Source organism: Podarcis muralis, chromosome 5 (genome assembly GCF_964188315.1).
Source record: "Podarcis muralis chromosome 5, rPodMur119.hap1.1, whole genome shotgun sequence".
Lineage (NCBI taxonomy): Eukaryota > Metazoa > Chordata > Lepidosauria > Squamata > Lacertidae > Podarcis > Podarcis muralis.
In genome coordinates, this window is record NC_135659.1 from 51,968,208 (window position 1) to 51,987,070 (window position 18,863).

The following is an 18,863-nucleotide window of genomic DNA, read 5'->3' on the forward strand; positions in this document are numbered from 1 at the left end:
AAAAGGTCCTCTCTGCATTCTTATAAAAAAACAACAACCAACCTCAACAACTTACTTTGGCCCAAAACAATTAACAGATTCTGAAAATGCTTGCAACGTAGTTTATTTCCCCCCACACGTGCTTAGTTTGTTCAAATACTGAGTTCTTCTGTGGCTTATTTTATAGATCTTGTATTAAAGCCTATCTTATAACTCTGTTAATGTCGCTGGAGTGGGTTTGTTTGTTTTGATGAGTCATTCTGACAGGAGCATCAGGAGCCATTCTAGAACTGCTGGAACTGTGATCTTGAAGTAATGGCTTGAATCTAATCTTCCCTCATTAAAGCAGGTCTTTTAATAGACAGTCAGATTTAAAATGTACAGTTATAGGGGAAAACGGGTAATTCAGAAATAACATTCAGGCAGTTCACAATTTCAAATCGTTTAAAAGTTGTATTCTCTTAGGCGATTTGCTGGAGGAAAAGGTGTCTGAACTTCAGCAGAGTTAATTTCTAATAACCAGAACCCATTCCTTGTCCCTTTCAGGGACTTTCTGTGTGATATCAGCAGTAGCTGGCATTTTTCTTGGAAGCAAAAATAGTGGGGGGTTTTCCTTTAAGTTCCCAGGCCCAGCTAAGGAAATATGCTATGTTCCTTTCATTACCATTCACATCACAAAGCAGACCACTCAGGCAACACTGGTAGACAGGTAGCCCTTAACAAAGAAAGATATTCTGTGCCTCTCAAGACTGGAAAAGGACTTTCTCCAAGACTTTAGCTGTCTATTTATTAACAGCATTCATGTCCTGCCTTTCTGCCTCAACAGGAGGGTCTCTAGGTGGTTGTTAGTTCAAAATGCCACAAGGCTCTTTGTTGTTTAGGCCTCAGTATGTTGGTTCCTCCCACAGATATCATTGCTGTTGGCACTGGCTGCAGAAATGTCAAATCACCTATTTTATAATGTCTGTAATGTTAAAAGTGATTTGCCATCAACACTGTGTTTTGTGTTGTTCCTTCTATTCCCCCTCCCCACCGCATCCTTTCTTCAGTTTTTTTTGAATACGTAGACACAGAATTTAACGTACCAGTAAGCTGAAGGGAGGGCAGGGTTGTGAGAGAGGAAGCCACGGGAAATGGAGGCTGATTAACATATGTCACACATCACCAGCTTGTATAATTGGGAAAGGGTGAGGGGAATTCTTTTAAACAAACAGTAAAGGGTGGATACAGGGATGCAGGTGGTGCTGTGGTCTAAACCACAGAGCCTAGCGCTTGCCGATCAGAAGGTTGACAGTTCAAATCCCTGCGACGGGGTGAGCTCCCGTTGCTCAGTCCTAGCTCCTGCCAACCTAGCAGTTCGAAAGCACGTCAAAGTGCAAGTAGATACCTTCCGGTGGGAAGGTAAATGGCGTTTCTGTGTGCTGCTCTTGTTTCGCCAGAAGCGGCTTAGTCATGCTGGCCACATGACCCAGAAAAAATTGTCTGCAGACAAAGGTCAGCTGAGCTCCCTCAGCCAGTAAAGCGAGATGAGCGCCACAACCTCAGAGTCGTTTGTGACTGGATTAACTGCCAGGGGTCCTTTACCTTTACCATTTTAAAGGATGAATGGGACAGAAGTATTTTGTCATTTTCGTTTTTATAAATCTCATCCGTGTCTGAGCTCTGGCGTCTTTCTTGACAGTTCAGTGGTTTCTGTACTTTTCTTCAGTGCTTAAATGCAGAACTCACCCAAGGCAAAACAGAGATGGTGTCCCTCTCTCCCCCAGTACCCAAGGCTGGCCGAGTTATTTTGACACCTGAGGCAAAAAATCTCACAAAACACTTCTCCTCAGGAATAATATAAAATAAGAATAAATTATTTATTGTCCTTTCGTGACTCTCACAATCGGCTGCCTGAGGTGGCTGCCTCGCTCTGGCCGGCTGGAATGCAGAAACACATATTGATGAGCTAGTTTCTCCTTCCCCATAGCAGGTCTACGGCTTTTCCTATAACATGTATATTGCACAAAGGAGGATTTGCATGGGTGACACACAGTTAGAAGCTATAGGATTAATTATAGAAAATGCCTTAAAAGCATTTGAAGACCTTGATGTTCCTGACAACCCCCCTTCCTTCCTTAGGGACAATCAGGTTTGACTTTTATGACCATTGTCTCAGTCCTGTCAACATCCTGATTCGCTTAAGGCCACAGGGCCAATTTCACAGGCAAGTCTCTGTAAATACTTAGCCAAGCCCTGGCAATTCTTTTTAAGTATCATGATGTTTTTATATCACCCCAGTAAATCTCTTAATAAAGTATTGTGTGAATTGGGTCCTGAAGTTCTATTTGGTTCTTGTAACACGGGTGGGGCATGCCTTGCATTGACTGATCAACTGGATAAACTTGTAGTGCTTGATAAGAATCCAAAATTATTATTCAAGACGAACCTTCTTCTTATGCAATATTTATCTCAAGTTTATTCTCTTCTGTTACTTAACTGACACAATGGATGTTTTCCCTAACATTTTAAGCTGTCCTAAAATTTACATTATGTGGCCTATCCCAATGCAAATGGTATGTCAGGAAGCATTCTGCTTAGACAAAGCCTCAGTGTCCCATTTATCTTATGTAAAAACAACAAAAAATGACTAAAAATAAAATAAAATAAATAGTGAACACTCTGTTTGGGCTAATCAAGAACAGCAAGTAGCTTCTTCTTTCTTAGTGTAGCTTCTGATCCAGATCCATGTGCATATAAACCTGGCAGAAAACACCAAATGTTCCACATTTAGGACTGAAAGTTCCACGATGTTTTCCTTTTAAGCATGCTGGGAACATAGGAAGTAGCTTTCTGTCATGTCAGACAATTTGTCCATCTAGCCTAGCATTGCCTACTCTGGCAGTGGCTCTGCAGGGCAGATTCTTCCACATCACTTCCTACCTGACCTTTTCAGTGCAAGACACCAGGAACTGAACCAGGGACTTTCCCCACACAAAACTTGTGTTCTGCCACTGAGCTATGGTCCCTTCTTCTCCCCAGTATGTATGTCAGCTGGAAGTGTGGAAGCTGGCCTCAACAGACATCTCAAAGGTACTTGTTTCCAGTAGGGATTTCTCAGTACTGGAAAGGAGGACTGCTGTGTGTTGCTTCAAGCTAATTTAAATCATTTTTTCTGTTGACGACGGCATGGGCATAGCTTGCTCTGTTCCACCTCCTTCTTGTTTTCTCTGTGCATCTCCTCCTCCATCTCTCAATCCACTTGCAGCTTTCTCCTCTCCTCTCATGATCACTTGCAGGTTTCTCTTTATTTCATATCCGTATCAATTTTTTATCCTCTCTCTGGGCTGCCTCAATCCCAGGCTCAGTGAAATAGCTGTCCACTTTCCATCCAAATACACAGGGAGAACACTATTTTCTTACCTTTATATGTTACTTTTCTTCCATCATGGAATGCATCATGTAATTCCTAGGTGGCTACCGATCCAAGCCCTGACCAGACCCAGACATGCTTAGCTTCAGCAAAGTGGTTGCCCAGTGTGCCTTCAGAACATACCTTGGTTCCATGACCACATTCTCCTCCCCCTCCAGCATAACCCTGTTTGTCCCCAAAATTCATCAACTAGTTGAGTAAATTGGGCATTTGGATGGAGAAAAGGATATAGATAGATGGGAAACATTTAAACTAGTTAATGTCTGCAAGGCAAGCTTCTGTTATAGAGGAGCAGACTGATAGCAAGGTGGCAATCCTATACCAAAACTGTCCTGTGGCTGCACATTGTAAAGGGAGGTTGCAGAAACTTGTCCATCACTATGGATATTTGCATCAAAGCACTGTCAATAAGCTTTCAAGAAACCAGACTTTTCCAGAACACAGTTCTGCTTTTCAAAAATATATTTACATCTCAACTTTTCAGGATGTTCCATGCAGCTAAGCATTATAATAAATAAATATCTCTTCAGTTGAGAGGAACTAAAGTATCATGTCCCTAGCCTTACCCATCCCTGGCTTTCAGGGGAGCCTCCCTGGAGCGGTCTAATTATTAAGAGTCAGTCTCAGAACTGTTGAGGAAATGAGTGTGTGCCTCCATTCTAAACAGCAAAACTTTTCTCTTGACCATTTTACCTGCTTTGTGGCCCAACATGTTCTGCTCCACTTTACCCCGCACCCTTCAAAGATGCAAGAAACAGCTGGATAGCTCTGTTGGCTAGAGTGTGGTGCTGATAACGCCAATGTTGCGGGTTCGATCCCTGTAAGGGACAGCTGCATATTCCTGCATTCCAGGGGGCTGGACTAGATGATCCCCAGGGTCCCTTCTAACTCAATGATTCTAAGAAAGCAGATTTCATGGAAGACTACCAAGTTTCCACTTTGTGGGCACATCATTACAGTACCTGTTCATGTTGCTGGTTCAGTACGACTTTATGCAACTCAAAGTGCTACACTTTGGTGTGACCTCAGCAATGGTAGCAGTCTTTTCTCACATGGCATTCCTACAGCACTAATAGGAACTCTGCTGTGCAAACTGCACAACTCATCCAGGCTCACTCACACCTCTGTCAGTTGCACAGTTAAGTGATGTGTTTGTATCAGATGAAGCCTCATGAGCTTGTGGTTTGCAGGGATTGAGTACACTGCACAATAAAATATGATATTCTCCAAATAATCCCAGGATGGATATTATGTAAGGTATCTGTCTGCACATAGATACCAGATAGTAGCAACAACAAAAACACACCCAGCTGTGGCATGGCACCATTGGGATCTGTATAGATAAGCTGCAACTTCCTCAGATGACAACAGGTGGCCTCTTACGAGTTTTTGTGAAAGAGTGGTACCTAAAGACCAGAATACAGAATGTCTGCACATTAAACTATGAAAGCACACCATGTGCTGAGGTTAGCTCGTCCATAGTTCCCCAATGTGGTTGAAAATAAGGTTATATACACAAGGCCTAGAGTATCTATTTTCACTCATTTGACTTTTTATGTGGAAATACAGTATAAAGGTGCTCCAGTTTCCTTTTCTCACAGGAACAGCTCCTTATAAATATAGGAGCTGATTTTTCTGTGTGATTTCACCAGTAGCTGTTTGCTAACTATGGAAGCGACTCCAGGAACAAGTTGCACTAATCTGTAAGCATCCCTCTGCCTTTTCACTTGAGGGGAGGGCAGGGAGGGAAACACAGACACAGAAATCCAGACAACGTCTTTTATAGTTTTATTGCTTCCATGATATGAATAAGTCACAAGTGACTTGGAGGCTCATACATCACACCACCTCTTTCTTAGCTAAAAAGAAAGTTCAAACAATAGAAACTGCACAATTTAATAAAACTATGCATGTTTCAAGCACATTAACAGGGTGGGCCCCTTCACCATCCACCACAATGTGGTTCAGTCCCTCTGTAGGATGGGCCAGCAGAGCTCACTCTAGTACTTTGTACTCCTTGAATGATATAGAAAGACTGTGTTTCTAAACTGTTGGTGCCAGGGCAGGTGACTGATAGTGAATGGCATGAACAAGGATCTCTCTTGCTGAGGCTCTGTGAGATCTGTAAAGCACGCCCCCAGCCTCTGTCCATAACAGCTGCAGGCTCACTAGGCTAGCAAAAGATTTGCTGTATTCCCACTGAAGCCTACGAAACAACTTGTAAAGTGAAGTTTCTGACATTGAAGAAATAGTCACAAAAATGGAACAGGCATTTAGTCATTGTCACAAACAATTAAGTTTTCGCATAATTTCTGTAGGAAATGCCTGAAGGCAACTGTAAAGCTCCCAGCCATGATGATCAGACAAATGGTATACATCAGTGGGTAATTCCAGTGTAAACCACATTCCTTCAGAGTCCAAGGCTAAGGGAAGTCAGGAAGCAGCAGAAGATCCTGCTATCTATCTCCTGTGCAACATCTTCCCCATCCCAAGGTCTGCTATTGCTGGGTTACCTTGGGTAAATTACTCTCTCCCTGTTTCAGTTCAGCTATCTGCAAATTATAGAACTGCAACATTTAATCTATTAACTGGTTTGATTACTCAGTTAAAACACTGAAGAAGTGTCCAGATTAATTTGGCAGATTTTTTTTTAAAAAAGTATTACGTTTAATACAAATACTTGTAAGAACTAGTGATGCCAAGCATAATCTTAACAGAGGCATCATCCTTTCCCATCAAACAAGAGGGAATGCCTCTTCTAAGATGATTTCAGCAATGACATACATGTGCACTGAGCAACGGAAGCATGATTTTATTTTATTTTTTGCTTCTGAACTATATACAAATCTGATTAATTGACTGAAACTCATATAATAAGCTTTCTTCTTAACTGGTGACAGCCCTACTAAAATTGGAATAATTGCAAATTTTACATGATTATTATGAAGTTGAAAGAAATAAGATTTGTAAAATATTAGGAATACTCAGTTTTACCCTTTTGCACGTACAGTTGAGTTAACATTTGCCAATGAGCAATGTCTGTTTTTCTCCTCTGGGTAGCAACCTTGACTCAGAATGGAGGTGGATTGAGGGCATAGCCTCTGTGTATCAGTGATCCTTTCCTGACAAATGTTCCTCTTTTGCACATGTCGTAGGAACGGTACATGACTAATGGGATAGAAAGTGCATGCACTTAGGGGCAGCAAATGCACTAAAATAGCATAGATTGGCAGGAAAGAGAGTTCAACCCACTTCTTATCTACCATTACATCCAGAAAAGTGGCAGTGGCTCCATTTCCACTCTAAGAATCCACAAGTGTAGCTCTCTGGCCAGGACCCTGAGGTAACTGATCCAGGGCTTGATAATAAAATGGACTCAACACAGAGCACAGGAACTAACAACATTATCATCTTAATACTTTTTCAGCACATCGCTCTTGATGGACTAATGCCATAGCCTTGCTTTCTGTGTGGCTTGATTGCCAATAGGAGACTTAGCACTGGTCAATATGGTGGAGGCCTGCTCCCCAATTCTACAACTCATTCACACTCTTTGGGCCTATCAGAACACACACATACCTCCCATCCAGGCTATGTACAGTGATGAATGAATGACATATTTTTCATAAACTTCTATAATCTTGGAAATTTCTCATTGATTCATGTAGCTGAAATAGCTCTCCCAGAAACGCTGCAAACCCAGCTTTAGAAACTACGGAAGTGGACGTTAACATGATTTGAGTACCAGTTCAAAGTGAACCAGTGTGACTTGGGGAAAACAGAGCATTTGGGGGCAATTATGCTCCACTCTTCCGGCCTGGGCAGCAATTCCAATTCAGTTTTGAATCTCACAAGAAAGCATTCAAGTAGGCAAAATTTGGATGGATATATATTTTTGCCCAGCTGTGTTGCTGGAAGCTTAGCAAACCAGGCCTGACATTTCTGAAAACTATCAGGAGGTTAGTGGAGCAGATAAACAAATAATAGAGATGTATTCAAATGCGCTAATTCCAATACAAGAAGGGCTGGCTACAAATTCAATACTTCACACTCCAGCTCATTACTCTCAGCCAACAAGGGCCATCCTCCCCTTGAGGAGCTGCCATTCAAGCCTGACACACTTTGATGCACATGCAAGGAAAACTGCACACTTGGGAAGCTCTGCCAGGCTCAACTCAACTCCTGCCCAGAGTATGTCAGCTTGTGCGTTTTGGGTCAGTAAAAGTTAAAAATGCCAACATTCAGGAAATGCTTTTACCTTAAGTAGTCCTACAGAGGTACAGGGTCAGTGGAGGCAGAGGTTAACTAGCCTGGGGACTTAAGTTAGCTCTTGTATCATTAACTAATTCCGTAACTATGCTCTTACCTTTCCAAATGACCCTGAAAAACAATTATGGAAATGCACACTCACATTGCAGAATACAGGGTAACACCACTGGCATACACAGAAGAAACATTCTTCATGTCTATCTGCATAACAAGAGTTGTTCAGATTCTCATATCCTCTCTGTGCAAGGAAAGGCAAGCCAATGATGTTAATGCACTGTTGAACCTCACGTCAATGCAAAATATATTCGTATTTTAGAAGAGGAGGGGTAAGAGCCCCTGAGAAAGCTTCTTGGGTGCACAGATCCCCAGACAAATTATGCCATTTGACCCTTCCCACTGTTTGGTCACTTTGCACAATATATTTCTAACCTTTCCAAAACAAATGGAACACACTTGTGCAAATAGTGCATCTGACACTTAGGGCACAGGAATACAAATACACCTCTCTGTCCCCTTTAAAAGGATGCAGAAGGATTTGGTAACAGACTGAGTTAAACACCTGACACATGGAAGCTAAAAATGGGGTAATTGCAGGCCAGGCAATTTCTATCAGTATCTCCAGAGGAGCTTAAACACTATCAAGGTAGTAACCACTTAAAATAGAATACAACCGTATGAGTGTAAAATTTCTGGCACCATTAGTTGCTGAACACTGGTGAAACTTCATATTTTAGGACAATTTCTGACCTGATCCAAAAATAAGTTATTCCCTCCCCAAGCAAAAAAAAAAACAAAAACAAAAAAGTACAGAACACTTCAGAACCATGATGCAGTTGCCACAGAAAACAAATATTTTGGGGTTTCTTCCAGCAGGGCCTGTGGCTAACCTACCAAACAGGTAGAAATCCCCCAGCACATTGAAGTGAGTTCTGTGAACAATAGCTAAAAATGCAGCCTGGTGAATGTTGGCAGCAGTGGCTGCTGCATGAGAAGCAGGGAGTCTGAAGATCCAATAGACCTCTAATTGCTCCATCTAGGGCAAAGTGAGGCCACAATACTTTTAAATTATAGCAGCACCAACAACAGACAATTCTTGGACGGATTCAAGCCCTGCAAAGGGGCTGTGGCTGGCACAGGGGCAGGCTAAGTGCAACACCAGGTCAGGTGTCCCATGGGGCTGGTGCACAGGCCAGGCTCCACTTGATATATTTAGTGTGATTCTCAAGAGTTTCTTTATATATATATATGCATGTATATATATAAAATAATGCATTGGACATTCAAACACTGCTGCCTCCGGCCTGGCTCCTGTTCCCATTTGGCACAATTTTGTTTTGTTTTACCACTCTGTTTGTTCTCTCCAGTGATATTCCATCTCAAGCACAAGATCCTCTTGCAGTTCCGAGTGTGCGACCTGCCCCCTCAGGCCAGTAGCCGCTGCTCCCCTGTGAGCCCTGGTGCAGGCAGGCAGAGCAGGCCAGGGAGACTTTTCAAGGGCACCGTGTGTCTCTAAAAAGCCGGGATTCTTGCCAAGGACCTCTTGCTGCCCTTGTCCTCAGCTGTATGCATGTAGCTGTGCAATTCCGCACACTGGCTGCACCTCCTCATATTCCACTGGTGAGGTCTGTGATTACTCGAGCTTTCACCAGCTTTCGTAGAAACTCCTTCTCCCGCTGTATATTGTGCGTCCAGGACTGCAGGGGGTGGGGAGTGGAAAAGGAAAGACAAAAAGTGAAGAAAAAGTCAATCACTGCCCCGTTTCAGGTTTGTAAAGCTCTATTGTTAGTCTCAAGAGCTCTGATCACAGAGGCCAGATCAAGACTTTGCCCTATACAGGTGCATTTAAAGGCTTTTTGCTCTTGAGGCATCATTGTGACACTTAAAAAAAAAAAAAAAGGAATAGCTGCTCAGCAGCCAGATGTCATGGTGTAGCATGCTTTCTCTTAAATTAATCCAAAATCCTTTGCCATATTATTATTGCTATTATTTATTACCCCTGAAGGACCAGGTGCGCAACCTGGGAGTCATTTTGGACTCGCAGCTGTCCATGGAGGCGCAGGTCAATTCTGTGTCCTGGGCAGCTATTTATCAGCTCCATCTGGTACGCAGGCTGAGACCCTACCTGCCTGCAGACTGTCTCGCCAGAGTGGTGCATGCTCTGGTTATCTCTCGCTTGGACTACTGCAATGCTCTGTTCGTGGGGCTACCTTTGAAGGTGACCTGGAAACTACAACTAACCCAGAATGTGGCAGCTAGACTGATGACTGGGAGCGGCTGCCAAGACCACATAACATCGGTCTTGAAAGACCTACATTGGCTCCCAGTATGTTTCCGATCACAATTCAAAGTGTTGGTGCTGATCTTTAAAGCCCTAAATGGCCTCGGTCAAGTATACCTGAAGGAGCGTCTCCACCCTCACTGCAAGAAGCCAAGTTACAGGGAACCAGGCAGAGGGTCTTCTTGGTAGTGGCACCCGCCCTGTGGAACACCCTCCCACCAGATGTCAAAGAGAACAACAACTACCAGACTTTTAGAAGACATCTGAAGGCAGCCCTGTTTAGGGAAGCTTTTAGTGTTTGATGGATTACTGTATTTTAATATTTTGTTGGAAGCCGCCCAACAAAATATTATTTAATATTATTCCCAAAATATTATTCCCAAAAACATAACATGTTTTGCAATAAATGATCGGAAAATGTGCTGCAAAATGTGCTGGCAAAATGTGGGATAACGCTTGCTTTAATGCAACATCATCTAACCTCCTCACAAACAAACCAGAATGAGTGGTTATTAAGTAGTCAACATTGTCTAATCACCCTGCAAACAAATCAGGATGAATGTTTCATAAACAAGTCATCTGGAAGCACAGGAGGAAACAAATATGACAACAGAGCCCTCTCAATCAAAGCAATGATCTAAAGGCTGGACTATCTATCTATCTATCTATCTATCTATCTATCTATCTATCTATCTATCTCTATCCATTTATATACCACCCTTAAACCTTTGGTTTACTTTTAAACCAATTTATTCTATTTATATTCCGCCTTTAAATCAGATGGTGTACAATGTAATATCTTTAAAAATCCACTAAAATCCACATAGAAATATAAAAATGACATCTATAGTATCTAAGAAGGCCTAGGAAGGCTTGGGTAAACAGATACGTATGAACTAGCTGATGAAAAGGTGGGTTCCAAAGGATGGGTGCTATAACAGAGAAAACTAGCCTCCATGTAGTCACAAGATGAATCCATAGGGCTTCTTCAGATTACCACAGTCTGAGCAAGGTCTTATTGCCAGTCAGTCTGATGTTAATTAACAGCACCACTAGACTGGAGAGTACAGTAGCTAATACCAGGCACCTGGAATATAAATGAAGGACCAGAAGTGGAAATAGTGTGTCTATGTATTCTTCCCCTAATATGGATTATGAATCTTCTGTATAACATGGATAGCCCTCTTAACACCACTTTTTTGTTATTGCTATAAGCTGTAGGTCCCTTCCTTCAATAGGCAATTAGGGATGGAGAGACAATCTTAGCTGCACTTAGAATTGTAGAATTGGAAGGGACCCTGAGGGTTATACAGTCCAAAGCCCTGAAATGCAGGCATGACCAATGGCCATCCAAACTCTGCTTAAAAACCTCAAAGGAAGTCGAGTCCACTAAATCTGATAGGTGAAAGGTCTACTTAGACAAGGTAGGCAGAGGTATTGCCTACTGTATACCTAAAAAGGCATGGCCCTCATGGACAGGCAAGTGAAGAGGGAGGAGTTAGAGTGTGCATGTCTCAGGAATGACTGGAAGGAGGAAGATAACTTATAAGAGAATAAGAAACAGGTGAGAGAGGGAGAAGGACAAGAGCGAGAAAGATTGTGTGCTGGGCACACACAGAAAAGGAAGGGACTAAAGAGGATATATCAGAGAGAAGATGAGAGGAAGATATTCTGATTGGTTAGTGAAGTGTAGGTGTGCTGGATGAGGAAGTGTTGGAATTTACAAGCCTAATTGTTGTCAAAAGGTATCTGGTTTTAAATATACTGTGGTAAAGTTTCTTATAATGTTTGTTAAAACATTTCCTTGGTGTTTCTATTCTTTGAACACCACATCTAAATCTAAAGGTGAAAATATATAAAAGCCAGAATTACAAATTTGGGATTCAATTGCATTGCATTCCAACAGTTTCTGGAGGCACCTGCTGAAAGCACCATAATGTCCCTTTTTATGGAAGTATTGTGATGATACAGAGCAATGCAGTGGTTTGTAGTTCTCCAGGAGCTGCTATTTTCTGGATCAGCCCCTGTGATGAACGCAGCTGAATAAATAAAATAAACAGAGATCTTCATGCAGCGCACAAAACTGCAGCCAGACTATATTCTTACAGCCTCTCACTTCCAGCTCTTCTTGATTATGCCCTAACCAATCATTCAGATGCATCTTCAACTTCACCTGCAGAAACAATTGAAATATATTCTATTAACATAGCCTGAAAACAATGGATGCAAATGCCCTTCCCTCAACCAAGAAAAGACATTCCTATCCTGTTCTAGCACCCCCAAATACTGCATTACCAAGACTTCTTTCCTTTCATCTACTTCTTTATGGATGCTAGAAAGCAAACAGAAGCTGAGCTTGAGAATACTGGGAGCTGTACTGTATCTAATAGGTTAATCATGCAGAACATTTCAGAGATGGTTATTACTGGGCCATGAAGACAGCTAATCACTATCTCGTGCCGTGGCTGGCAGAGAGTGAGCAACAGAGGCAGATCTGAGGTCATTGGTATGTAGACTCTGTTCTCCATAAGGCTAAAGAGAATCTGCCTAAAATCTCAGTCTTCTCTGAATCAGAGTTGCACTTGCCAAGCAGGCATGCACTAACTACAGCTTGTTGCAAAGTGGTAAAGTTTGAGTAACAAATCCCAGAAGCTGCTTGTCTGAGTTAGTCAGTATCTTCATCCAATACCACAGTGACAAATTCTTTGCCTCAGAGAGATACAAGCCTCTCTCTCTCTCTCTCTCTCTCTCTCTGTATATATGTGAAGTGGTATAGTCATGCTGGCCACATGACCCGGAAAGCTGTGTGTGAACAAACACTGGCTCCCTCGACCTGAAATGAGATGAGCACCACACCCCATAGTCAGGTTTGACTGGACTTAACCATCCAGGGGTTCTTTCCTTTACTTATGCTCCCCAGCATAAACTGAGTCATATATACACGAATGCACGGTCACTATTCAAACATTATTAGTCTTCTAACAAATAGGCAAAATAAGCACATCATCAACCAGTATAATTGCAGTAAAACCTCTGGTGTTAATACCCAATGCCCCCTTACAAAGGAAATTAGGATGCACTGTTGGAAGGAGTGCAGAAATTCCCAAAGAGGGATTTGGGTAGATAGGCATCTTGCCCAGCTGACAGAAACAGACAGCTGGAAAGTGAATGTCAAACAGTCTCAAACAGACATAGGGACCAAGTTTAGAAAAGCCGCATATTACAAAAATCTTTATCCATGGGTCTCTGATCCTCCTCATCATATCCACAGCCCCAATGTCATTCATTGACAGCTGCCTCTAATTATGAAACTTGTCTTTATTGTAACGGCAGAACACAAAGTAGCCTCCTCATCTCTGCATCATGTGTCATGGCCTCACACTGCCTGACCCAGCCTTTTGGCACATGATGAAGACTGATAAGTCACACCCAACCTGCCTTAGCGGTAGTGCTGGATATTTGCATTTAACATGTGGGATTCTGGGATATAATATGCAAATAAAATACAAATCCCCAGGATCTATTTTACCCTGGTGAACATTCCACCATGCCAAGAGAGCTATGTACACTGATACCCGGACTGAATATTACTGATACTGCATATCATTGCAACAAGCATCTGTTGTTTTAATATTAAGGCTGGCATGTTGAGCATCTACTTGTGGTACTACTGAAAAGGCTGCATTGGCTATGTCTGTCATTTGCCATAACAGTTGCTTCCCTAGCTAAAAGCTTTTCCAGGGATCTGGGAACCAAGTTGCAGTTGCTGATCTTGGTGAGACTATTTGCCACAAGTGAGCCCCTCACCTGCATCCAGAAACACAGCAAGGGGCCACGGTCCACATAAATAATTTTAGCTAAGTGTTGGGACATACCAATCTGAGGGGAAAAGAAGAGGCTCATCTCCAGCTCCATCTATGGTTACCAATTATAGAAGAAAATCTTCTTACTGCAAATGGCTAATCAGGCAAATAAAACTGCATTCCTGCATTTAGCTAAGATTAGAAGAGTGAGGATAAGGTGGGAGTGATGAACTGAAACCCATGCTGTCCTTTCTGAGAAAGAAAGATGATCAAGTAGGCAGAGGCATTTGAAACACATTGGCTATTGATGTCACTGGTGGAACTGAGCCTCCCATGAGAACATATATACTACAGAGGGAACTCCATCACAGGGATGTCCATTACTTGGACCGTGTAATGAATGGGAAACCATTCCAAAAAAGTAATTAACCCTACTTGGGATGCCTCAGACAACATGGTAGTATGAACCATTTCCCTCTTACTGCTAGTTATGACTTGGGATGAGTTACACTGGTCACAAATTCTGTTCAGGTGGCTTAGAAAGAGTGCATTGTCTACTTCAGCTTTCCCAGCTGTCCTACTACCACAGGTGGGTCATTTCCAGCCTGATTTCCTGCTAGTGGTAGGGTTTCCTGTTACTCTTTGCAGTGAGGCAGAGCTGTCTGCAATCAAATGCATGTGCCAACAACAGCAGGCGTGTCAGGAGAATGTGTGGTTCAGTGGAACACAAAATTGATTTAGCTCCCTGGTTTCATGTTCTGTACCTCATTGGTCCTGTTCGCTAGGCTCTTGCTACAGTGAACTGACTCCAGTTATGGCAGATGACTTAAACTGATTAGAAGGATTTAGCCACGTGATGGTAACATACCCCAAACTCTCTTTTGTCAGTATAAGGAGCATAAACCCAGGGCTTCTACAGAAGAGCCATGCTGTCAGAACAATATTAGCCTCAGGCAACCCATGATTATTATTATTGGAACTGAGCCCTGGAGAAACATGCTTGTAGCCTGCTAGACAAACTTCTCAGCCCACTCCTTTCAGGCTCCCCCTTTCCCAGTCTCCCATTTCCAATGAGGACTCTGAACTGTTCTCAGTTGTGCAAACAAACCTGCTGAAGGTCTGAGGGGATGGCAGAAATTACAGATTTCTGTGTTTTCCAGCCAGAATGCTCCATGTGGTGTAAAAAATCTCTTCCTGCTCTCTGGGGATCAAGATAGGATTTCCTCTGTTTACAGTCTTGATTGGACTGTCTGATATTGTGCTCTGTCAGTGGTAACAGGAGCAATGGGAGATGATAGAAATCTGCTCTGCAAAACAAAAGGTGAAATGCATTCCTTGGAATTCTGGGTGCATTCACTGTAAGCAAGCGTGAAAGAGTGTGGGCTGGGGCAAGGGGAACAATAGGAGGGGCCAACGTAACATGAACTCAGTAACTGTCCCTTCATTTGCATTTTTATTTAATTATCTATGTAGCCTTTAGAATGTCTTAAATACGTGCAAATGAATAATATCCACTTCCTCTTTTATATAAGGTACTGCCTCCATGTACAAATAGCAAATGGAGAACTGTGCCAGGTTTGATCATGATGCGTGATAAACCAACTCAACAGGAGGAAAAGCTGCCCAGCTACAGCCAATTAGCCTCACTGCAGTTGCTAGACCCCTGTTATCAGACATACTTATCTTGATGACCAGCACACCAAAATCCCATAAAGATTAAATCGCAGGAGGAAAACCTATAAGAAGACAGCCCCTGTTGCTTAAGAATGGCAGACTAGGAGGGTCGTTTCCTGAAATACCCTGATACTAATGCATTTGCCACCTGACAGAAAGCCAGCCATATGTCCAGGAAAGTGTGCTGCTGCCTTGCAGCGGTAAAAGCTCCCTATTGACCATCTGTGGACACCCAACTCTACCTTCCCCTCCCCTGAGGTTAAGTAGCTCTTTTCTAGCTAATTAGCCACACGCAGGATCATACCTGCCAAGTTATTTTGTGCTGAACTTAGTATTTAATCTCCACTTTCTTTTCCTGCATGTCTCTTGTATGGAAGTTTCAACCAGGGACATTTTTCAAGTACACATAGGGAAACATAATCTGCAGCTATGGGAGGGAGGGGGGGTGGAGAGTGGCCAGAGGCAAGGGATCTTAGGGTCTCTGGACATCTAATACAGAGGAAAAAGTGAATTTTGGCAGAGGTGTGAAATGCTGAATCTGCTGAAATGCCTTCTTCCACACAAACATTTACAAGTTCTGTATGTGTTTACCGTCAGCTCTACAGCTGAAGAAGGGAAATAGAAATGACATTCTTAATCAAGTCATATTCTTGAATTAAAAACCTGGGGGTTCACCTGGATAATTTATTTGAAGACATTGATGGGCATTACTCAGCATACCTACTCTTTGGTTCTTCTTGTCTTTTATAGCTCAATATTTAGCGCATTTACTAAAAAATAAACCCAAATGAGCAAAATGGGACTTACTTCTTGTCAAAATGGCTGTATGGTTAAACTAGGGCACTCTAGGCCTCTCTATATTGCCCTTGGGCCTCTCCCCATGCCCTGTCCTTCATTGGCCCTGCTCCACCCCTCCTTTTGCCTGGCTGGAATGCGCCCTTGAAGAGTGATAATGCCTCTAACTTGCCTGGATGGAAAAATGCACGTGCAGAAATGCCTAGGGAATGGCCTCAGTCTAGCCCAGAGGTTTTCAACCTTTTTGAGTCCACGGCTCCCTTGACCAGCTACATTCTTTCTGTGGCTCCCCTATGGGGAAACACACTCCAAACCTCAGAAATCCCGTTATTTCAACCCTTGCCTGCAGATCCAGCAGCCCATCACCCCTTTCTGAACAGCCTCTGTTGTGGAGTGTTCCTTCCTCCCCTCTCCCCTTTCCTTGGAAGCCCTGCGGGCAGCCACCATGGTCACTCTGGTCTCTGAGCTACACCACACACACCCAAAGAGAGGTGACTCCTCACATCACCCCACAGGAGCCTGGGAAGAGGATGCCTCCAGCCTTAGCAGCCCGATGGAGACTGGCAGAAGGTGAATGTGAGGCCACCAATTTACTCACCTTGGGAGGTAGCAGTGACAGCATCAGCAGCTGCTGGGCCTGCATGGCGGAAAGGCAGAAAGTGCCCCTTCAGCACCGGGCACTAAGCTCCCAGGCCAGGCACACAGCAAGCACAAGAAAGGCCAACATGGCACCTGCCTGCCTGCCTGCCCACCTGGCCTCCCACTTGTCTGTCCATTTCCAACAGCAAGGGCTGACAGACCGGCTGGCTGGGCTCCCTCATCCACTTGTTTGCTTATTCTGAGGCTGCCTCAGCTTGGAGCCAGGGCTGCTACAACAAACAGCCGCACAAGCCTTTGGGAGGCAGAGACATAAGAGGGCATCAGAGGAGGGAGGGAAGGAAAGAAAGAGAGACAGAGGCCAGTATTGTCTGCGGTACCCCTGACTGTCATTCAAGGCACACTGGTTGAAAACCCCTGGTCTACTGTACAAGGGCAAGAGTCACAACTGCTGCTACACCCATTTTTTGCCTCTAGCAATGCTCACCACTGACATGCACACTCTGGAAGGTTGTCCATGAGGTAATGTGGCCTTTGGGTTGAAAAAACATTTCCCACCCCTTGGACTACAGTTTTAATGCAGTGAGGAGCTGACACTTGACTGCTCAAATGATGTTAGTTAGATGTGAGCAAGTAACTTTACACCAAGATTAAACTAGATCTGGGTAGGAGGAACCAATTTTCCTATTGAGAGCTCTTGAGATTCAGCTTGATTCTGCCCCCATGTGGCTGGCAAAGGATGTGCCTTAGGAACAAGAAATACTACTATTGATTGGGAACCATGGTACTGTACTGCTTTTTAAAAACCGCTTTCTATAGTGGGGAATGCATTCAAAAGAGCACTTTTAGCTATATAAATTACAAGTGCAAGAGTGTTTAAAAATGCAAATTCTACATTCAAGTTATGCCAAAAGTCTCCAATCCCCCAAAATTGCAATTGCATTAGGAAAATGTGGCATATTTCTATATTTTTCTAATTTGACTGCTCTATTATTGTGGTAGAAGTATTTAAAATTCTGAATTATTCATTTCCACCCAGAGAATTCCCCAGGGAATTATCAAAATCAGAGAAGCAACAGACTATGTATGCAGAAGGACAAACTGGGGAGAAGATGAGGGATGATGACACTAGAATCTGTAGGGAAGCTATTGCTTCACCCTGAGTATTAGAAACACTAATAAGAATTAGAAACACTAATTAGAAACACTTTCAAGAATGTTATCAACAAGCATGGTTAATGGCCAGTGATGATGAGAGTTGAAGTTCAGCAACATCTGGAGGGTCAGAGGTTCCCCACACAAATGATCCACAAGGATCATTTATGCTAGTCTAAGGAGCAGAAAAAAGGAGCAGAAAAAAGCCAAAAAGCAGAAAGTATGTGTGTGTGTGTGTGTAGCTGAAGAGACAGACAGATAAAAGGTGTGGTGAGTGGGTGGGGTGGGGGGAAGAGAATGAACCACATCAGTCATCACTGCAGCCACCTAAAAATGTACTATCCTTTTGCAGATCACGATGCCTCAACCCTTTGCCTCTCAAAAGTGACCGTGACCCTTCTTTCAGCCAGTGCTGTTTCTTGCATTCCCAGAGCTATTCACCAGGAAGGCTTGAAGAGCAGCCATGCTGCCAGACCATAAGTCATTAGGCCAGGTTTATATAATGTTTTGAAAGGAGTTTCGCTCTTCATATTTACCAGCAATTACAGGGATTCACTGTGGATAACAATGTGGCACATATTCTCTCATACTTCTTTAACTAATAGTGACACGAGAAAAAAACCCCAACCCCAGTATTGTTGGTCTGTTTCTCATCACATCAACATTTGAACATTATGGCACAGACTCAACACTAGCTCCGTCCCTCCCAGTTCTTCCAGTAAATGTATTTGCATACCTTTGTATGTTTCTTGTGATTTGCCTCCCTTTCAGAAACTAAGAGTTATATGTTTAGTTTTGATGATGTGTAGGCAAACTAAGGCCCGGGGGCCAGATCCAGTCCAATCGCCTTCTAAATCCAGCCCACGGACAGTCCGGGAATCAGAATGTTTTTCCATGAGTA

The 18,863-nt window shown here is 43.1% G+C and overlaps 1 protein-coding gene across 12 annotated transcripts in view; it reads right to left on the reverse strand.

Moving 5' to 3' along the window:
• Positions 1-5,156: 5,156 nt before the first annotated feature.
• ST3GAL3 (ST3 beta-galactoside alpha-2,3-sialyltransferase 3) overlaps positions 5,157-18,863 on the reverse strand; it is a 188,463-nt gene continuing 174,756 nt past the window's right edge. For 11 of the 12 annotated variants that reach the window (XM_077928801.1, XM_028733756.2, XM_077928802.1 and 8 more), the window contains one exon: positions 5,157-9,354. In XM_077928801.1, coding sequence (XP_077784927.1) covers positions 9,265-9,354 — 90 coding nt within the window. In that variant the 3' untranslated portion in view covers positions 5,157-9,264. Of the gene's footprint in view, positions 9,355-14,849; positions 15,049-18,863 lie in introns of all 12 variants that reach the window. The other variant, XR_003707254.2, reaches the window with a different exon arrangement.